The sequence below is a fragment of the Cheilinus undulatus genome, linkage group 17 (assembly GCF_018320785.1).
Source record: "Cheilinus undulatus linkage group 17, ASM1832078v1, whole genome shotgun sequence".
Classification (NCBI taxonomy): Eukaryota; Metazoa; Chordata; class Actinopteri; order Labriformes; family Labridae; genus Cheilinus; species Cheilinus undulatus.
Window position 1 is genome coordinate 16,956,478 of NC_054881.1, and position 20,163 is coordinate 16,976,640.

Here is a 20,163-nt window from a genome sequence, read left to right on the forward strand (position 1 = left end):
CTGGAGACAAACCTAAAGGTCATCACTACAGCCAGTGTTTGTGAGACAGAAAGAAAAGACCCGGGAGGATCTAAGGGAAGGATGAACTATCTAAATGGCAAAAGTTTAAAAAAAGGACATTTCTTTTCTGTGAGCTGGACTTAATAGAGAAAAGCACCTCACACTTGAAGTAGTTTGTGGTTCTAAGTAATTTTGTACCCTCCTGTCTAGATCCTTGCTTTTGATTTACTTACTCTCTGATGTACGATGTCAAAAAGGATTCACCACCTGGATGTTTAACCCTTCTATTGATTTTCTGAATCAACCATGGTCAATATAATTTGACTTTTTAGACCAAAGAAATTACAAAAAAGGCCTCTTTAATGTCAAAATGAAAACAGGTCTCTACAAAGTAATGTCAATTAAATTCAAATATGTAAGGTAAAGTGATTACCTAAATATTTACCGCCATTAAAGTCACTGACTTAATTCAAAAGAGGTCCAGCCAATTGGTGCTAGTAGTCTCACAATTAGTGAAATGGGGATCACTTGAGTGCAGTGAATGTGTCGCAAGTGACTGTAGTAAAAAGACTCCTAAGTCTGGAATGTCCAGTCACTGGTTAATCAGTATTCCTGTCTACCATTACATCATGAAGACAGAAGAACACTCCGAGCAACTCAGAAAAATGTCATTGTAAAGTATCAGTCAGGGTATGGGTACAAAATAATTTCCAAAACACTGAACATTCCCCAGAGTCCAGTTAAATCCATCATCAATTTACCTAGATCAGGTCATTCTCACAAACTGAGCAACCCTGCAAGAAGCTTTAAGGGAGAGTGGCAAAGAGAAAGCCACCGTTGACGAAAACTCATTAAATCTGGACTTGAGTTCACCAAAAGGCATGTGGGAGTTCAAGAAGTCAAGTGCAAGCAAGTTCTTTGATCCTATGAGACCAAAACTGTACTTTTTCAGCCATCAGACAGAACACTACTTTTGGTGGACACCTAGCAATGCACATTACCACAAACGCTGTGAAGCACAGTGGTGGCAGCATCATGCTGTGGGTATGCTTCTTAGCAGATGTCCCTGGAAGGCTTGGAGAGGTAGAGGGGGGACATGAATGTGGCAAAATATAGGAAAATCCTGGAGGGCAATCTTATTCAGTGTGCAAGAGAGCTACAACATGGGAGACGTTTTTTTTTTCCAGCAAGACAATGCATTTTTTTGCATGTTTAGTTGATGACCAATAGAAGTAACCAGATTTCTTTTGAAATTTTGACATTTGCTGCCTCTATTTTGTAGTTAGGTGGCTGTTTGGATTGCGTTCTCTTGATATGGTCTTTGCCTGCCTTGCATATTTTTTAGTCTTTGGTTAATCCTCTTTATATAAAATGACTAAATTATTCCTTTTGTCTGCATTTTAGTTTCTTTACCTGTATTTCCATTGATCTGCTTAGGCAAATGTTAAAGAAATGTCTGATGTTGATTATTACTTGACACATTTCAGTCACCATCCAAGGTTAAACTTGGCTTATGAATTATAATAGTATTACTTTTGCACCATTTGCTTCCATTCACAAAAGACCACACAGTTGAAATTCAAACAAATAAAAGTTGACTCCCTGATTTATTCAAATAACAATTCTACTGCATCATCTACCAGTTGCTCTTCAGCCACCCTTTCTATCAGCACAAAGTTGTCCATGTCGATCCCTTGGAGTATCAGAGGTTCACCGTTTAGACTCAGATGATCTGATCTGCCCTGATGGAGTTGACCCCACCCACCTGGGCCTCCCAGCACAGAAAACAAACGCTCTGAATTATTTAGTGTTTGAACAGCGTTTAGTTCAGCTGCTGGTTCAGTTTGACTTTTACACTGTGAGCATGAGGCTGTTTACCTCAGCCTTTCACCTCTCTTCGTGTTGTTTTTGTCCTCCTTTTTGCTTTTTTTTTTTTTTTTTTTTTTTTGCTTCCAGCAGATAACCTTTTTGTTGCTTCTTTGTCTCCCCTCGATGTGTCGGTTTTATTGTAGGTGTCTCCCGGGTTTTTCCTGCCATAACTGCCCTTAATCACAGCTCTTTTCTGGAAAGGCCAACACACAACAGCTGCAATCTTTTCTCTCTTGTTCTATCAAAAACACATCACTGTTGTTCTCTTACCTACCTTCCACCTCAGTGTCATTCCTCTCTCATATCTACTCAAATTATGGGTCAAAACCATCCACTTTCTCCTCCGTGTGAGAGCGTATTTGTGTCAGTGTGTGCTCCCATGTTGTGTGAAATGACGGATAATGACTGTAAAATGTCAGACTGTCAACCCAGACATTAGACCCAGCCGGCTTCAGAGCTTACTCTGTGTTTACAGCTGACGGTTGTTGTTTCAATTTCCTTTGTGTGACTTAGAGTTTGTCCTCTGGTCAGTTTGATGAACCTACAGTGGCAGGAAAAAGGATGTGAAACCTTTGAAATTATCTAGTTTTCCTCATTAATTGGTAGTCAAATGTGGTTTTAATATTTAAAAATTAAATTATGATTTTTAAAGTCCTTACTGAACACAGCCATTCAACATTCACAGTGCTGCTGGAAAAAGTAAGTAAACCCTTACGCTGATGAGTCCAAAAAGAGCTAATTGGAGTCAGGAGTTAGCACATCTGAATTCCAATCAATTAAATGAGATGTGAGCCAGGTGTAGAGCTACTGTGACTTACAACAACACCCAAACTTTTGAGTTTGCTCTTCACGAGAAACATCTGCTGATGTGAACCATGCCTTGCGAAAAAAAAACTTCAGTCAAGAGCTGTTGAATTGCACAAGACTGGAAGGGGTTACAAAGTCATCTCAAAGACTTAAGGCATTCATCTGTCCAAAGTTAGACAAACTGTTCACAAATGGAGACAGTTCACTACACTACTACTGGCTATTCTCTTTAGTGGATGCCCAGCCAGGTTGATTCTAAAGGCACAATGCAAAATGCCCAGAAAAAGAACACTAAAATTGGAGCTAAAGGCTCCAAGAAATCAATGGAACAAATCAACATCTCTGTTCAACATATGGAAAAGATTGAACAGGCATGGTGTCCATGGCAGGACATGACTGAGGAAGCCACTGCTTTCTAAAAGAAAATCACTGCACACCTGAAGTTTGCCATGGAGCACCTTGACACTCCACTATGCTACTGTGAAAATGTTATTGGACAGATGAAACTAAGGTTGCATATTTTGGGAAGAACACGCAGCACTATGTATGGCATATAAAGTTTACAGCAAACCAACATGAGAACATCATCCCCACAGTGGAGTGCAGTGGAGGAAGCATCATGATTTGGGACTGCTTTGATGCCTCAGGGCCTGGGCCGCTTGCCATCATGGAGGGAAAAAATGAATTCCCAAGTTTATGAAGTCATCCAATGGGATAATGTCAGGGTGGCTGTCTGCCAGCGGAAGTTTAGAAGAAGGTGGGTGATGTAGCGGGACAATGACCTTAAAACATTGAAGTAAATCTACAACAGCATGGCTTAAAAAAATAAATAAATAAAAAAGAAAGAAAATCCAAGTCCAGAGCCCAAACCTGAATCCAATAGAGACGCTGTGGAATGACCTCAAAAGAGCCACTCACACCAGACAGCCTAAGAATATGGATGAGCTGAAGAAGAGTCCAAAATTCCTCCTGAACATTGTGCAACAACTTCACACTGGAAATCTCCAAGAACTGGCAGGAAACGTCAGGGTAATGTTGGTGTAAATGTTGGCATTTTTAATGGTATAAGCTTAAATATTTGTACATCTGAATAGAGCAGGAAAAAACCAGTACAACAGCATACAACATTCATGTGTAAAAGTCTTGCATGCAATCTCTACATTAGCAGATGTGGAGTGTACTTCATAGAAACTATAGTAAGAATTTATGCCGTTGTGCAATGTGTGTGTTTCGTGTATGCGTGTTGGACTCCAGTGGTGTTTGCCAGAAGGGCCCTGCAGGACAATGACCTTTGGACTGACTGCCCAGGAGCTATAGGACACCGTGTGCATGTTTGCATCATGACTGTGTGTCTTTCTGTCTCTATTCATCACATATAATGCAATATTTCCAAATTTTAACAAATTTAAACACTGATAGCCTTTATAAATTTGATTTATGATAAGGTATGTGCATTGGAGAGTAATGAATCCTTCAAAAACAGTTTGCAAACTCTTGCACACTATCCAAACTGCACTAAAACATTAATATGCAACATCTATCAAGGATCAAATTTGCTTGATGAAGGCCTTCCACTAAAATATTACCTAACTAGAATCAAACACTATAAAGAACAGCATGTATTTCTTCTTCTATGGTGTGCACATGTGTGTAATGTGTCCGCTTGCCTTTGGATGGCAGTGTTCATCCACCAAAACCTTGCACTCAAACATTAAGGCTCACACTGGCAACTCATACTAATGTGTCAAGAAAATCCTGCTGAAACATGAGGCTCAGGCACAAAAGTCATGTTTTTGTCACTTAGAAATCCACCAAAACAGAAGCCATGCATTTACTAAACCCCCTCTTCACTTCAGAGTTAAAATGTGAACAAGCTTTGGGAACTCTATGCATCTTATAGTGACGACATACTGCTCAGCTGTTGGTCTTTGTTGGAAATATTAGCTCCAGATTCAAATGAAAACAGATGATTAATAAATTGTGCAGGTGGTGAAGCAGCATCACAGCTTTGACAGCGGAGCTCCCCGAGGGTGGGTGTGTGTCATTGTGTGTATTATATGTGTGTCCCAGCTGCAGTTTTATTGTGTCTCTTGGTCAGTGTGGAGTCTCCCTAGATAATTATTTGTCTCTCTGTCTCTCTCACCAGTCACATTCAGCTCAATTCAATAAGCTTTGATGGCATGAAAGATAAAGCCAATATTTCCCAAAACCAGAAAGTAAAACACAGTTAAATATTTTTTCATCACAAAGAAAAACAAGTAAAAGGAGGGAAAAAACTCCAGAATCTTAAATCCTTCCAGATATAAACATGTGCAAAAAGAAACAAGCTTCTTTTAACTTTTTTCATACATGATATTCATTTTGTTTTACATTATTAATTGACTTATTTGCGTGTTGACCAAAGTTCATTAACCAAACTAGAATAGAAGACATCCCTACTTCTTAGCTTTGCCTTTGTATCTCTTTTCATGTTCTTTCTTTTATGTGTACTGCACATAAACACACATTGCTGATAAATTACCATTTTGTACCATTTAGATTTTTTCTTTTGTCTAAATAAACTAAACTTTATTTACAAAGTTGATAATTGGCCAGATACTAATCAGTCAAATTCATGTTGCAAAGTTTCAGGCTGATAGAATCCAATTAAAAAAAGCATATTTATATGTATGGGTAACTGTGACTGTTAAGTGGTCATCGTGTATGTCTGCAACTTTTAAGTGGTCATCAGAGTAACAGTGACTGTTGAGAGGTCATCAGAGTGACTCTATGGCTGCTGAGTGCTCACTGGAGAAACTCCATGACTGCTGAGTGGTCATCAGGGGAACTCTGATTCAAACTGGAAGATTACTACTGAAACTGTGATTAATTGCAATTAAAATTTTTAGTTTGGCAGCCCTTATTTTTATATGTCTTTTAAAAGCCCAGCATTACTCAGACTAACACAATTGATTTCCCTTTTCTAACTGAATGTATATGCACTGAGTGACAGAAAAATGTCAACTTTTTGTCAAATGTTAAATTTTTGATTAAATGAATTCAGTAATTTAAGTGCAAAAGTTTTACATATTGTACCTTTAATGCAGTTTAAAACTTCAGCACGAGTGGAAAAGCAGTTGTAAATATTCTCCTTTAAACACATTCAGATTAGAACCCAGTGTCTCTTTTACCTTGTTTTATTCTTACTTAATCACCTCCTCTTCCTCCTCATCTTCTTCTTCCTCCCTCTAATAAGATCACAGTCGTGTGATTGCAGTCATCAAGTCATTAACATGTAAACAAACAGCTCTGCTCTGCATAAAGCTCCATGCAGGTGTCTCTGCTAATACAATTAAAATCGAGCAGTGTTAGTATTGGTTGCAATTAAAGCTAATGGGGTGTGTGTTTCTGTGATTGTTTGTGCTTAAAGGGATGACTGATTTCAATAATCATTCTCCAGAGTACTTTTTCCTCTTAGTCTAGGTTTTATTTCTCATAAAGATCTCTTAAATGTGAATATTAAAGCTCGATCAATATAGTTAAATGCCGAAAACGTATCTCTGTTTTATGTGTTGGATGTGAATTGTTAAGCCTTTTCATCCTTATTTTAGCTTAAATTACCTTGAGTATTTTTTTTCTCTTGGACAGAATTGAAGTGTCTTATATTCACTGAATCTAAAAATCTCTCTTTTCCCCCTCTTCTTCCAGGGAAACCAGTCGAAATACTCCCATAATGCCCTGGTTGTCCAGGCGATGAAGACCAACCTGACGGATCCCGACATGCATGTGCTGTTTTTCGACGTTGAGGCCGTCATCATCCAGCTGCTGACAGAGGAAGCACAAAGACCAAACCCCACACTGGTGTCTCCTGAGACGCTGCAGAAGAGCCAGGCAGGGGCTGACAAGGGGGGGTCGTTCCTGGCCAACAAGATCTTCAAACAGGTCTGAAAGTGAAGTTATTTGAATCTATTGAATTAGGTTTTTTAAATATTCATCCTCTTGTCATTTTCCCTTTGTATCTTATTCTTTTGCTTTGTGTTTACTTCTTTGTTTTACCTTTGAAATAATTAAAATTTCTCCTTATATTGTCAGGTAAAAGAGACGATGAAGGAGACGATCAAGGAGCACCTCCTGGATGAAGACGAAGAAGAGGAGGAAGAGATGAGGAGACGTGAGGAGAAGTCCAAGTCTCTGAGTCTGTTGGAGTACAATCTGACAATGGACACGGCCAAACTCTTCATGTCCTGCCTGCACGCCTGGGGCCTGAATGAGCAGCTGGACGGCATCTGTCTGGATCGTCTTGGCATGCTCAGACCGCACTGCCCCATCTCCTTTGGTCTGATCTCACGCGGAGGTCACATGTCCCTCATGCTGCCTACCTTCAAGGTAACCTGTCCATCTACTAGACATTACAGAGAACATCCAGGTTATTGTGTTTGAACCGTTCACACTGAAGAGGACTTTTTTTTTATATCAGAGTAGAGGAAGCTGAAGGAGAGCACATGATACAACATTAAACTCTTGAGCTGTGGAAACACATCACCTAGGCAGCAGAACTCTCAAGTTGGCTATTTACAGGGTCCTTTTTCCTCATTTGTCCACCTCTATTTCCCAGGAGTCTTTGCTACGTCAGTTGTCCCTGATGACGGGCCTGAAGCTGACTTTGTCAGACATTGTGGGGAAGGGGACATACGGCGTTTCCAGGGCTGTCACTACACAACACCTTCTGTCTGTGATCTCTCTCGCCAACACTCTGATGGGAATGACGAACGCCACCTTTGTGGGAGAGCACATGAAGAAAGCCCCTGCCAGGTAAGACCCACACATGTAGAGTTATTACAATACCTGTTTCTGTACCATGGCATCAAAAATGAACTCCTGGATAACATTAACTTGTGTTAGACCTATACTTTGTAATAATGAAATCAAATCGAATGAGATTTTCCCTAAAATAATGATGATTCATAGGATATATTTCCTCTGAATTATCAATAAACTAGTAAAGTGTAAGCAGGGATTCTGCTCTCGTTCCTTCATTTGTATTTTTACTTATTTAGGTAATTTTGTGGGTGTTGGTATCCATTCAGGGCTGTATCACTGGCATCAGTTTGCAGGTCAGGACAAAAACAAAAACTTTTCGGGATCAGGAAACAGCGCTGTCTCTCTTTTCTGTTCTGTTTGTAACAGACACTAACGTTAACATGTGCATCTTCATGAGGTATTTAAAGGATTTAACATGTGTTAACTAGTGACTTAAACAGATATTATTAGCTGTTTAAATGACTGAAGAGGGAGGGGGTGAACAGTCATGGAGAGGGCAGAAAGCAGCACCATTTCATTTCAGCAGCTGTTCAACAAAATTCTGTTGCTTCCTGCAAGTTTTAAGAACATTTTTTCTGTGAATGATGAAAAAGTTAGTGTGGCACGATTTGGTAATAGTCTGCGATTAGGATTATACCAGTTAAAATTGAAATTACAATGTAATGGTCTCATGAGTCTACTCACTTGGTCGTCAGGGGTCATGCAATGAATAATCAAAGTAAATAGTATGATATAACCCATGAGCCCAGCAATGAAAATGGAAAGCATCCCAAGTAAATGTTCTTTAGTGATCAGAAATCTTCACAAACCTGTTCTGATGCTGCAGCATTTTACATTTATGTCTATTATTTATGGCTTCCGTCCTATGGTTTCTCGGGGCTCTGTTAGCTTTGTTTTTATGTCATTATTTAGGCTTTTTTCTCTAGACTTGGCTTTCTTTATAAATCACAGATTTATTGTCTTAATAGACCTTTTTTAAACAGGGATGAGAGAGTGTGGAGAAACATACAAGAAAGGGCCACAGGCCAGATTCGAACCCAGGCTGCCTGCGTACAAGGTGGCGTGCCTTAAACCACTAGGCCATCTGTGCCTCAGTAGCCAATTTTTTTTCACTGTAATATCCATGACCTAAGTAAAATATATAGATAAATAAATAAATGGACATAAAAGTGATTATGTTCGGTACATCCATAAATAATTAAAATTGGATCAGAAAGCATCTGGATTTTTGGAGGACTACCAGCAGTGTACTTGTTCAGTAATTATTCCAGTAAAGGCAATATCAGCAACGCATCAAAGAAATCACTTTTAAAAATTGACCAAAAGTGAAGGTCTATTTAGGTTCACTAGAAGAAGGGAACACCCCAAATCTGTATTCAGTGATTCCAGCTGAAAAGCAAAACACCAACCCAAACAAAGCTGCGACAGAAACTGAATTCTGATCAGAGAAACAAAGACGCTGTTCACATACACAAGACGGAGAACCGTGAAGCGTGTGAGTGTGTAGCTGATTGTTTAGTCTGTCTGAGCTCTCATTGTACTCTGAAAGATTTAACACAGAGGTCAAGGTCCTGCTGCTGTAACACCAACTCAACCTTTCATCATTTCGTCTAACCTACACAGAATAACCCTGAAGGAAGGGCGAGTGAGCGAGAGAACAAGAGAGCGGGAGATATAGAGGGCGAGGGAAGTATATAAGTGAGGGTTGAAGACCAATATATTTTTGTGTATTGCTCCTTTAAATTTCTGGTTCTCATTCAGAATTGAAGTCTTCAGCTTGTTTTATCATACTGGTTAAATGTATATTTTCACAAATAAGAAATACTGGAATAATTGCTCTGTAGTCCATCCAGAATAAGTCAATTTTTCATCAAGTCATTCTTAAATTAATTTTGAAAATCAAATTAGATTCCGAATTGATGGAGACAAGTCTAATAGCCTTACACATGCGCAAAACTAGGAATAAGACAGTTATCTGGCTAAGTAGTTAAAGGCTGATCCCCGGGTTGTTGGTATTCAAGTTACTCATCAGTTTTGCTTGAGGGCAGTCTAAGGAGTTGTTTAGAAAATGCATTCATGCAGATTATTAATCTATTTGAGCATTTTAGGACCACTTCAGTGTGTCCATAGACTGTGTTTACAGAAAGTCTTCAGTGACAACCTGATATCAGAGCTCACTTCTGTGGCTCTCTTGCTGTGGCTGCAGGTGATTAAAGTGAAGGAGGGGCAAATTAGCAACGAGCAGGGGCTAATGGTATGTCTTTAACAGCTTTTCAAGACGGTGAGTTAAAAAGGAGTGTGTCAGTTCAATGAGCTAGATCATATTTCGAATAATGGGAGCCAGCTCCCTTTAGAGAGATGGGCAGAATGGTACCAAATGAAGATCCATTTGGGAGCCAGAAAACCATGCTTTTTGTTCACTAGCAGAAAGCAGCTGATCACATCAGTTGACGAGGCATTCTTTGATGTGTACAGTACATATTGAGTCTACACAACCTATCCAGTCCAGATGAAGGCATCCCAGACCACCTCAGTGTGCAGTCTGAGCTATCAATATCAAGTTAATATCAAACCCTTTTTTATTTATGCTGTGAGGTGTGTCCATGCAAAGCATTCAGGATTACCTACCTCGGCCCTACATCATCCACCATGTTAGTTTTACCACATTAACTTTAATGCAAAACGACAATAAAATGATCTTACCTTTTAGCTTGATTTTTCAAGAATGGCAGAAATCTGAGGTGTCAATCATTTTCATCTGCAAGAAAAAGCAGATCTGAGCAGAAAACAGTAGCTAAAACATGAGGAGAACTAGAAAAGCACTCGGAGAGTGCAGACCTCCACCATTAGTCCTATCTCCCAATAGTACAGAATCCTTTAAAAAGTTCCTGGATCCTGACGGTGAGCCGTATCACTCCCAAAATCTAATCAGTTCTTCCTTATGCTATTTCTGACATTTCCTGAAAATTTCATCAAAATCCGTCAACAACTTTTTGAGTTATGCTGCTAACAAACAAACTAACTTACTAACAAACTAAAAAACAAACTCACTAACAAACCCTGCCGATCACATAACCTCCTTGGCAGAGGTAAAAAAGCACAACAGCAAGAGGTGAGTTTGAAAACTTTATTACCACCTCAGAAAGAAAGAACTCCTCGTGTCTGGTATGTCCATATCAGAGACTGTGATTTTACAGCTACAGGTAGAAGCTCAAGACTTCTTTATGAACTCAAACACGGATCCTCTTTCTTGCAGTCTTCACTCCAAACGAGCAGTTGTGAATATTTGAGCATGTTTGGGTTTTTGGCTTTTTCCCCATCTCACATTAATGACAACAGGAAGTCTTCCTCAACTTGTGCCAAGTTTGAAGAGAAGTGTGTCTGAAGTTTTTGTTGTGATCACCCTGCAACCAAAGAAGAACTTTCTGTACCAAAGTTGAGAACTTGAGATTGTCTTGTCGTTATTTGGGCAGTACAAAACCTTCTCACTGCCTGGCTTTTGTAATCTATTTAACCTAAATCTGTAAAAAAACAAATATAAGGAATTATCTAAAACTTCTTCTCCAGGACATCATTAAGGTTATGTTGTCACTGCATTGGAAATATTCAAAGAAACATCTTTATTCTTGCAAATTTCTCCACTTAAAACAATTCTCTCAGAAACAATGTCAATTCAATAAAAATACGTTAAGTTAAATAAGTGATTGCATAAATATTCACCCCCTTCAAGTGAGTGTTTAGTAGCTACACCTTTGGCAGTAATCACAGCATAGAGTCTGTGTGGACAGGTACAATTTTACTCCAGCCTTCTTTGCAAAACTGCTCAGGCTCTGTCAGGTTGCACAGTGATTGGGCATAAACAGCCATTTTTAAGTCCAGCCAGAAATTCTCTAGGGTTAGGGTTAGGGTAGTGTGTGGTCTGGGCTTTGCCTTAACCACTCCAGAACATTTACCTTGTTGTCTATCAGCCATTTCTGCGTAGCTTTCACTGTATGGTTCTAGTCATTGTTGCTGGTAAATAAACCTTCTCCCAAGCTGTACTTCTCTTGCAGACTGAGTAAGATGTCCTCCAGGATTATCCTATATTTTTCCTCATTCATTTACCCTCTACCTTAACAAGCCTTCCAGGGCCAGCTGCCGAGAAGCATCCCCACAGCACGATGCTGCCACCACCGTACTTCACAGTGGGAATGGTGTGTTTGTGGTGATGTGCAGTGTTTGGTGCCCACAGAACAAAGTATCTTGTCTGATGTACAAAAAGCACCTTTTTGGTCGCATCAGATGTAAGAACTTGCTTCCTCTGGACCATGGAGTCTCCAACATGCAACTTTTGCTAAACTGTAGTTGATATAATTTGAGTTTTCCTCAACAGTGGTTTCTCTTTGCCACTCCCCCATAAAGCTTTACCTGTGAAGAACCTGGGCAACAGTTGTTGTATGCGGGGTCTCCCCCATCTCAGCTGCTGAAGCTTGTAACTCCTTCAGCGTAGTCATAGGTGTCTTGGTAGCCTCTCTCACTGGTCTCCTTCTTGCACGGTCAGTTTGTGAGGACAGTCTGATCCAGGCAGATTTACACATGCCATATTCCTTACATTTCTTTATTATAGATTAAGCTGAACTCTGGGGAATGTTCAGTGCCTTGGAATTTTTTTGTATTCATCCCCTGACTTATACTTTTCAATAACCTGTTCTTTGAGTGGCTTGGAGTGTTCTTTTGTCTTGATGGTGTAATGGTAGCCAGGATTACTGATTAACGAATGACTGGACCTTCCAGACTTAGGTGTCTTTATACTACAATCACTTGAGACACATTCACTGGACTCAGGTGATCCCTATTTTACTAATTGTGAGACTACTAGCACCAATTGACTGGGACTCTGTTGGATTAGGTCCGTCACTCTGAAGGGGGTGAATATTAATATGATCACTTATTTTACATTACATAGTTGTATTTAAATGACATAATTTTGTAGAAATCTGTTTTCACTTTGACAATAAGAGGGGTTTTTTTTGGTAATTTGATGGGGGTAGAACAGCCAAATTATATTGACCATGGGTGATTTATACAATCAATAAAAGGGTGAAACATTTTAAAGGCTTGGGTGAATACTATATAGGCACTGTTTTTTTGCAGACCATACAGTAAGCACATTTTCAGATTTGAGATGAGCGAAGATATATAGAAGGACACTTTTGAATACCTTCAACCTTCACATGTCCTTACGGCTGGATTTTCATTCTTCAGTGAACCTGTAACTGTGCTCCACAATTTCATCCAATTCAATACGAGTTTCTAATGGTTAAAATGGATTTTGTAGCTGTTATCCATTGTAATCTGTAGTGCAAAAACGTACCTGGAGCACGTTGAAACACCAAATGAAGAATTTATTGAGATATTTTTTGTTTAAATGGAAACTAAACTAAAATAGATGGATTTAGATCTTATTTAGATAACAGCCAGTAACTCAGTGTTAGGTGTGTATACACATGCAGATACACAAGCAGCTCTCTGATAACATCATGAGCTGAACTGAAAACCGTTCCCTGATTTAATTCAGTATGATGAAGTCTGAAATCAAGCATGATGTTTATAAATAATCTGAGGAGTAGATTAATGCCTTTTCCTTTATTTTAAAGGTGTTTGCTAAAAAATTGTATGGTGTTATTTATTTTTCCTTATAGCCGCGCAGTCTCGCACCCAAAGCTCCACTTGTGTTTTCAGTATCTAGAATATTCCCCATAAGAGTTGTTCTAGGAACCACCATTGTTCATGAGTGCTGTGAATGAGGCAGGTGTGGGGGTCTGTTGAGTGTGAGGGGAGCCTGCAGGTGCTCTGATAATCATTCACAGTGGCTCTACATGCTTCATACTGAGAGTTCATGGTCAAAATTAAGTTTCTACTTCCTGAGTTGGCACTTTGAAGGGCTGAACACTGTTTAGTTATTTCATGCAATCCACAATGGACCAGCACAATTTTAGTATTTCTTCCTTCTTTTAAAGACTGGTTTTTGGCCTTGTGTGCTTTTATTGAAGACAGGACAGTAACTAGAGGCAGAAGCTGGATAATGGAGAGAGTAGGATCCTTATTTAACACCAATCTCAATCAAATCAAAGACAAGTTTTACCACCTGTTTTGAAAAATTCCTCACAGCAGATTTTTGGTATTCTTAATTACCAAATGTAGAATTCACTGGCCGCAATTTGTTGCCTGGCAACGGTTACAGATCACTGTATTGATTGTTGTATTAGACGTGTTTGTGTCTCTGGGAGTTCGACGCCTCCAGTCTGTTCCTGTTCAGACCCAGGATCGTGTCCTCCACCCAAAATTCAATAGGCTGGAGCCTGACAAGACACAGTCTCTCTCTCTCTCTCTCCCACACACATAGATACTCTGAAATGTAAGCAGTAGGTTTCTAGAAACAGAAGTAGAAAAATCGGGTTGAGCTGAACTTGTGGTTTTATGGATGTCTATGTTTTTCTGTGTATGTGTTTCTTTGTATTTGAGGTTTTTGTGTGTTGGCCCCTCTCTCTCCTCCCTGCTCCTTTTAATATTTCATGCCTCCTCTTTGTGATCCTCCTCCAGGCCTCCCAGACCAGGAGGAACCCCAGAGACTCCTCGCAGGGCGCAGGCGGCCCCCCCTCAGCCCTCCAACCCGGCGCTACAGGCCCAGATCAAACAAGGTAACTACAAAAGGAGGGGGCGCTCGCTTCACACACCCCCGGGATCCCTGCGGGGAGGGCGTTAAGGGGGGAGGGGGCGGGGGTTTGATAATGCAGCCCACCGGCGATAGAACCCACAAAGAGTAATAGAAAAAAACAGGAATATCACAGGAGGAAGCTGCTGCTGTTTCCTCGGTCAGCAGGTCTTTAACGGAGGTTCTGCTGTTTTTGACACGAGGGCAGAGGGGTTTGAAAACCTCCAGTTAGGGTAACAAAGACGCATATTTATACTTGGGGAAGCATTTTAACCCTAACATGGGAGGTTATAGAGGTCATGCCTAGCTAAATGGGGTACAGACTGATACAGATTTGCTGCAACAGCTCCAGTTTTGGCCACAAGTCAAGAGATTTGATCTGGAAATATTGAATCAACAAGAAAGAAAATCAGCTGGATGGGGATAGGGCTGCTACAGTGGGTGAATTGTAACATGTATCTCTTAGGAACGAATAGAAAATGCAATACTGTGCTGATGAACAGATGCTTTGTAAAGTTTGCTACTCTGACATCAGAGACACCTATTTACATCTTTCATCATTTACTTCCTCCAACCGTTAATTTTGGTTTGTGTTAACAATGACAACAATTTTTTAATCTAAAGTAACCTTGGATTCATTATAGCAGTGGGTGATCTAACAGTACTTAATTATTCCTTGGGAAATTTGAAGTTTCTAGCTCACAGACAATATACAAAATGTAAACTAACTTGCAACAGCTAACTTGTCCAATTTGAATAACAATCACTGAGGCATTTTGAGGCTTTTTTCCATTATGTAACTATATGTTAAATCCAAAACATAGTAAGTCCTACTGACATTCAAGCACCCTTCAAACATGATCTTTTTTTGCCAATAGATTGTTTGCAGACGACTTTATATCTGACAGAGCTCCAGACGGGTAGCGCTATCAAAATGCCGCCATTTTCTGCTGGTAACAGCGGTGCCAACTTGTCAAATCAGGAAAAAAACCCAAAAAGAGATCCTTTTAATCCCAAAACTAGTGACACATCAAGGCAAAAAATCTAGAAAGCTCAGCCTAAACTCTTCTGCCTAAAGTCTAGAAGTGGAGTCAGACTATGCTTGTGTGAGGCTGCCATCATTTCACTACTTGACTTTATATATCTGACTAAAATCTCGAGAAATATAGACCAAAGTTGTAGTATCTGTGGAAACTTATGGTATCACTCACTAGAGTGGAATTTGCTCACCTGGGCAAAAACAAGACAGTAGTCTTTCAGTACTTCATTAAGAGGTCCTTGACCCAGACACACATGAAATGATTGTAAGCCTCAAAGCTCGCCTACACCATTAATTTGCTAGCTGCATATTGGGAAGGCTGTGGGGCGAAGCCAGGAAAATTGGTCTACCTGTTAGGAAAATCCTTTCTTAAAGTGCACGGATCCTGTCCACTGTAGATGTTACCAGCTGTGTGCAGGTCCATCTTGAGCTTCAGCATGCTTCTTTATTCCCAACTATTCCCAACCAGGGTTTCCACTTTGTACTCCAACTTGTGTGCATCATCAGGATCACGTGGCTACAAACAAGCAGCCTGAAAACTCATAAATCTTGACCAATCCCATATAAAGAGAATTAAAGTTTAGGTTTTCCTGGAGACAGTGAACTTGATGTTGGATAGATTTTTTTTTACTAAACAATGTTGATTAGAATAGATTGGTTTGATCAGAGAGTACCTACGTCTTTTTGCATCGTCACAGTCCATAACACCACCTGAAACTCAGAGGAGGCTTTCTTCTTTTTCTGTTTTTCAATGGCACTTAGCGAACAACTTCCAAATGCACTACAGTCACGTTTTTGACTGTAGTACCACGTTATAAACACCTGTAAAAGAAATGGGAAAGAAAAATCTGTCATGAGTGACATCTTAAACATATTTTTTCTAATTGATGTCTATCCATCCTTTTGTCTCATTCCAAATGTCTTTTTCAAACATGTCCTGGCCAAGACTGACAACAGCACAGTTGATAAAATTTGCTTACAATGACCAGCCATACATACCGATATAATCCAAGATAGGAGACAACGAACAAATGAAATTAGACATCAAAGACACTAGCTGTATTCTGACTCTCCAACAATGGAGGAGTGGGAGGATTTAATTAATGAAATATATGTTAGGGAAAAAAGTTACCCTCTCACTTTGTTTACAAATGGACAGATTTACACAGTCATGGTCAAGTTGGGTTACACACAAACTTCAGTCACAGCCGCTTTTCTTGGGCTCAACAAGCTGAAATATTAGACTGTCTGTTACGTGTGTTCCCCCTAAAATAAATAAATAATACATTAAAAAATAATACTATGAACCATTATTTTTGTACCCTAATTGTTTTGGCTCTTCAATCTTCTTTTAAAAACAGCAGTAATAGATTAAAACATCACTTGCTGTGGATCTTTTTTGCTCTTAGAAAACACTGCTAATTATATCTGCTAATTGTTCCCAGCGGTTTCCTAAATCAGTGATGGGCATCTGGAGGCTTGGGGGCCACATGCAGCCCTCCAACTCACTCAGTGCAGCCCCAAAGTAATTTTCAAATACTGATAAATTATAAACCTTAAGACAACATAACATTTACCATGAAAACATGAAAAAAATGTCTTAAAATGTTGAATTACAGGTTCATTTTTAGTCATTTAGAAGAAATTAGGAGATGTAAGTGGCTGCGATTATTTCTGTCCATTTTTTTTTATATGCATCAATAAATGCACTTGGAAAAAAACATGAATAAATATGCAGGTAAAATATATTAGAAAAACAAGTAGCTTTGATGATGACTGCATTGAAAAAGCAGCTTGAAATTGATTTAATTCTGTTATCGCATTGAATTAGCTATTTCTATTTCACTTGAGTTTAAAACACAAATGTTGGGATAATAAATGATCATGAAAGCAACCTGTTCCTCCTTTTATTGAATTATTAGTTATCACAGTGGTTAGATTGAGAGTTAAGAAAACAATATGGCCCTTTGGTATTGACAAAAACAAATAATGTGGCCCTCAAGGTAACCAAAGTTTCCACTAAATTAAGATAAACAATAATACACATCAAAACAGCTTAATATTGTCCAGATTACCCAGGAAACAGGCAGATGTCTGCTTTCATGTCAGTTATGAAGGCTGTAAATGTAGGACAAGTTATGTACTGTAAAAGATGGACTTATTCTGTCTGAATTTCAGGTTTATGGTTGGATGAATGCAGAAGAGTAGTTTAATTTGTGCCAGCAACAACTTTACCAGAAGAATAGAGGCAAAATTTTACGCTGCGACCTCTATTTTGCCTCTGAGTAGCTGCTGGAGGCCTGACATTTTGTGTAATTTTGAGGCATGCACAGACTCCGTAGCTAACGCTAAAACCACAAGGCCAAACACAGACAACAAAAGAAAGGTAGAGAAACCCAGAGAGCATGCTCCATTCAGTAAAGGTGAATAAAGTAGAAGTTCTGGGTCTTTCCTTGCAGAATGAAACCCACTCAAGTTCACTGTAGGGGACATTTTAACCAGCCGTCACCATCTGCCTAACACAAACGCACACGCCGCTACCTACCACACTACAACACACTCCAAATCTACAAACGCACACACCAAAAATCACAGAATACACACTTATAGGCATATGCCATGGGTGGCACCCTCGGGTGTTAGGGGTGGGCGGGGTTTTAGTGCTTTTGTCACGCCTTAATGGAGGCCAAGCGTGACAAGCGTGTGGACTTATTCACGCCACACGCCTATTCACCGCCATTCAGGGGGAACGCTCGGCCGTGACCTCTGCTCAGCCGGCTTCTCCAACCTGCCCGTGTGGGTGTGTGTTTGAGGCTTTGTGGAGGAGGCTGCAGTTAACCCTGCTCACCCTCTTCTTTTCACATGGAAATAAATGAGGAGGCCCCTCTAATATACTGCAGCGTTTACAGTGAGATTAACAGAGAGAGAGAGCAGTTTGCACACAATTTAACACCCCTAAAACATCTCCTAGTCACTGTTTTATGATCATGTCCTCAGTAATGGAGAAACGATTTTAACAGCTTTTATTTTTCTTTGTTATTGACTTTTATCCACATACTAACAGAACTAACTAGAATCAGTAAAACTTTTGTATTGATAAGGTCACATGTTCAAATCAGGCAGAAAAAAATTTCAACAATGGAAACACTCCCATGACTTGATCGATTAGAATCATTCTTAACATAATATAATAATTGACTTTATCTTAATCTAATGTGGCCTTTTTGTTTGTAAGTAAAATTCATACCAACATGTTGGACTGCTTAATTATGTCAAAAATCAATATCTTGATTATTTTTATTATTGAAATCATGACTATTAAATAACATTACTCCTCGATTTTACATCACCTTCATTGCATGTCTTTCTTGAACTTAAACACTCATAACACTTAAAAAAAATCAAGCAATAGATAAATATATGAGTGAACAATAATGAATATGTAGAATAACGACATACAGTACATACAGTAACAATGGATAAACAAAAACCAAAACATTCACCTAACATGATAAAACCTTTGGACAAAATGAGTGTAACACAGCATGTGGCACAGTAATTACTTGATCATGACTCTTTGCTTTACATGATTGTTGGGGCTCAAAACTGTGATTGAAATTCAAACTCATTTAATTGCCCAGCACCAAGGCTACCCATAGGGGGGATAAAGGGGAGAGCTTTCTAGGGCCCAGCCAAATTGGAGAACCATGGAGGTCAGGAAAACCATAGTCCATTATAAACTTAAGTTGTGATAACCACATTTTACATTTGACCTTAATAATAACCACTCATATCAAAGCAACACAAATAATTTTATTTAGTTATGCTGTAGTACAATATTTTCAACATTTTCAGAATGTAAACCCATTTTCTTAAAACAGAATTACTTTTTAATTTGTGATGTTAACAAGAAGGATGGGCAAATTGAACTAAACTATTGGGAAAGTAATGTCAGACCTCAAAGCTCTGCCATGATGTGCACAAACATCGGGATACCAAAGAATAAAGTAGAAGGAACTGAAATAACTTAAAGGGAAAATGATTAAATAACTGCAGAATAAAAGCTGAAATTAGCAAAAATGGGTTAAAAGTGCCTGAAATTGGAAATAAGTGGTTAAATGTGGTGAAAGAGTGGCACAAATGGGTAAAAAGTGGCAAAAATTGCTGTTAATAAATGGCGAAGTAGATAAAGAGTGGCTAAAAAGGGATAAAGCAGCAAATATAGGTTTAGAAAGTAAAATTGAGGGGAAGAAATAAGGTAAAAGGGTGAAAAGCAGTTAAAAGTGGCAAAAATGAGTTCAAAGTAGAAAAAAATGGTTGTAAGTGGCTGAAATGGGTGGTAAAAATAGTGAACAGTGGTTATCAGTAGCAAAAAATGACTAAAAGTAGCAAAAATTGGTTTACTATGGAAACAAATATGGCAAAAAAAAGCATAACAGTGATGAAAAGGGCTTAAGAAGAGGCAATGAATAAATTGTTTGAACATCAGGACCCGACAATAGCTTCTACTATTTTAAGCTTTAAATAAGTTAGCTAGGATGCTAGGACCAACGCTACAGATCCAACACATATGCATTGATATCATCAATAAATCCCGACTGGGGAGGGCCCGTCCTCTGGGTTTTTCAGGGGTCCAGTCAATTCTGTGGGCAGGCCTGCTCACTTGGAAACTCCAAAACAAGAGGAAGCTCTTCAAGGTGATCATAATATAACTTTTTATTGTTGTGTTGCCAGCCTTTAAAATTAAATTTTATGGGTGTTTAGGTCTGTTTAATATTTACATGCATTATTTTACGGATTAGCAAAAAGTTAAACACTTAATCTTACAAAAATGCCATTTTTATTCAGCAACATATTCCTCAGGTTAGATATGGGTATCACCCACAAAATGTGATATGTTGTTCTGTTGCTACCAGGATTTTTGGATTCTCTTCATTGGTTGATTATAAGTTGA

General features: G+C 39.0%; 1 protein-coding gene across 2 annotated transcripts in view; it reads left to right on the top strand.

Moving 5' to 3' along the window:
• The window catches only part of LOC121524691 (WD repeat-containing protein 7), a 131,783-nt gene that overhangs the window by 24,541 nt on the left and 87,079 nt on the right, over positions 1-20,163 (top strand). For both annotated transcript variants that reach the window (XR_005993164.1, XM_041810156.1), the window contains exons 16-19: positions 6,364-6,597; positions 6,748-7,041; positions 7,271-7,467; positions 14,059-14,156. Coding sequence is in view for 1 of the 2 variants with exons in the window: in XM_041810156.1 (XP_041666090.1) it covers positions 6,364-6,597; positions 6,748-7,041; positions 7,271-7,467; positions 14,059-14,156 (823 nt within the window). In the remaining variant the exon portion in view is untranslated. The remainder of the gene's footprint in view (positions 1-6,363; positions 6,598-6,747; positions 7,042-7,270; positions 7,468-14,058; positions 14,157-20,163) is intronic.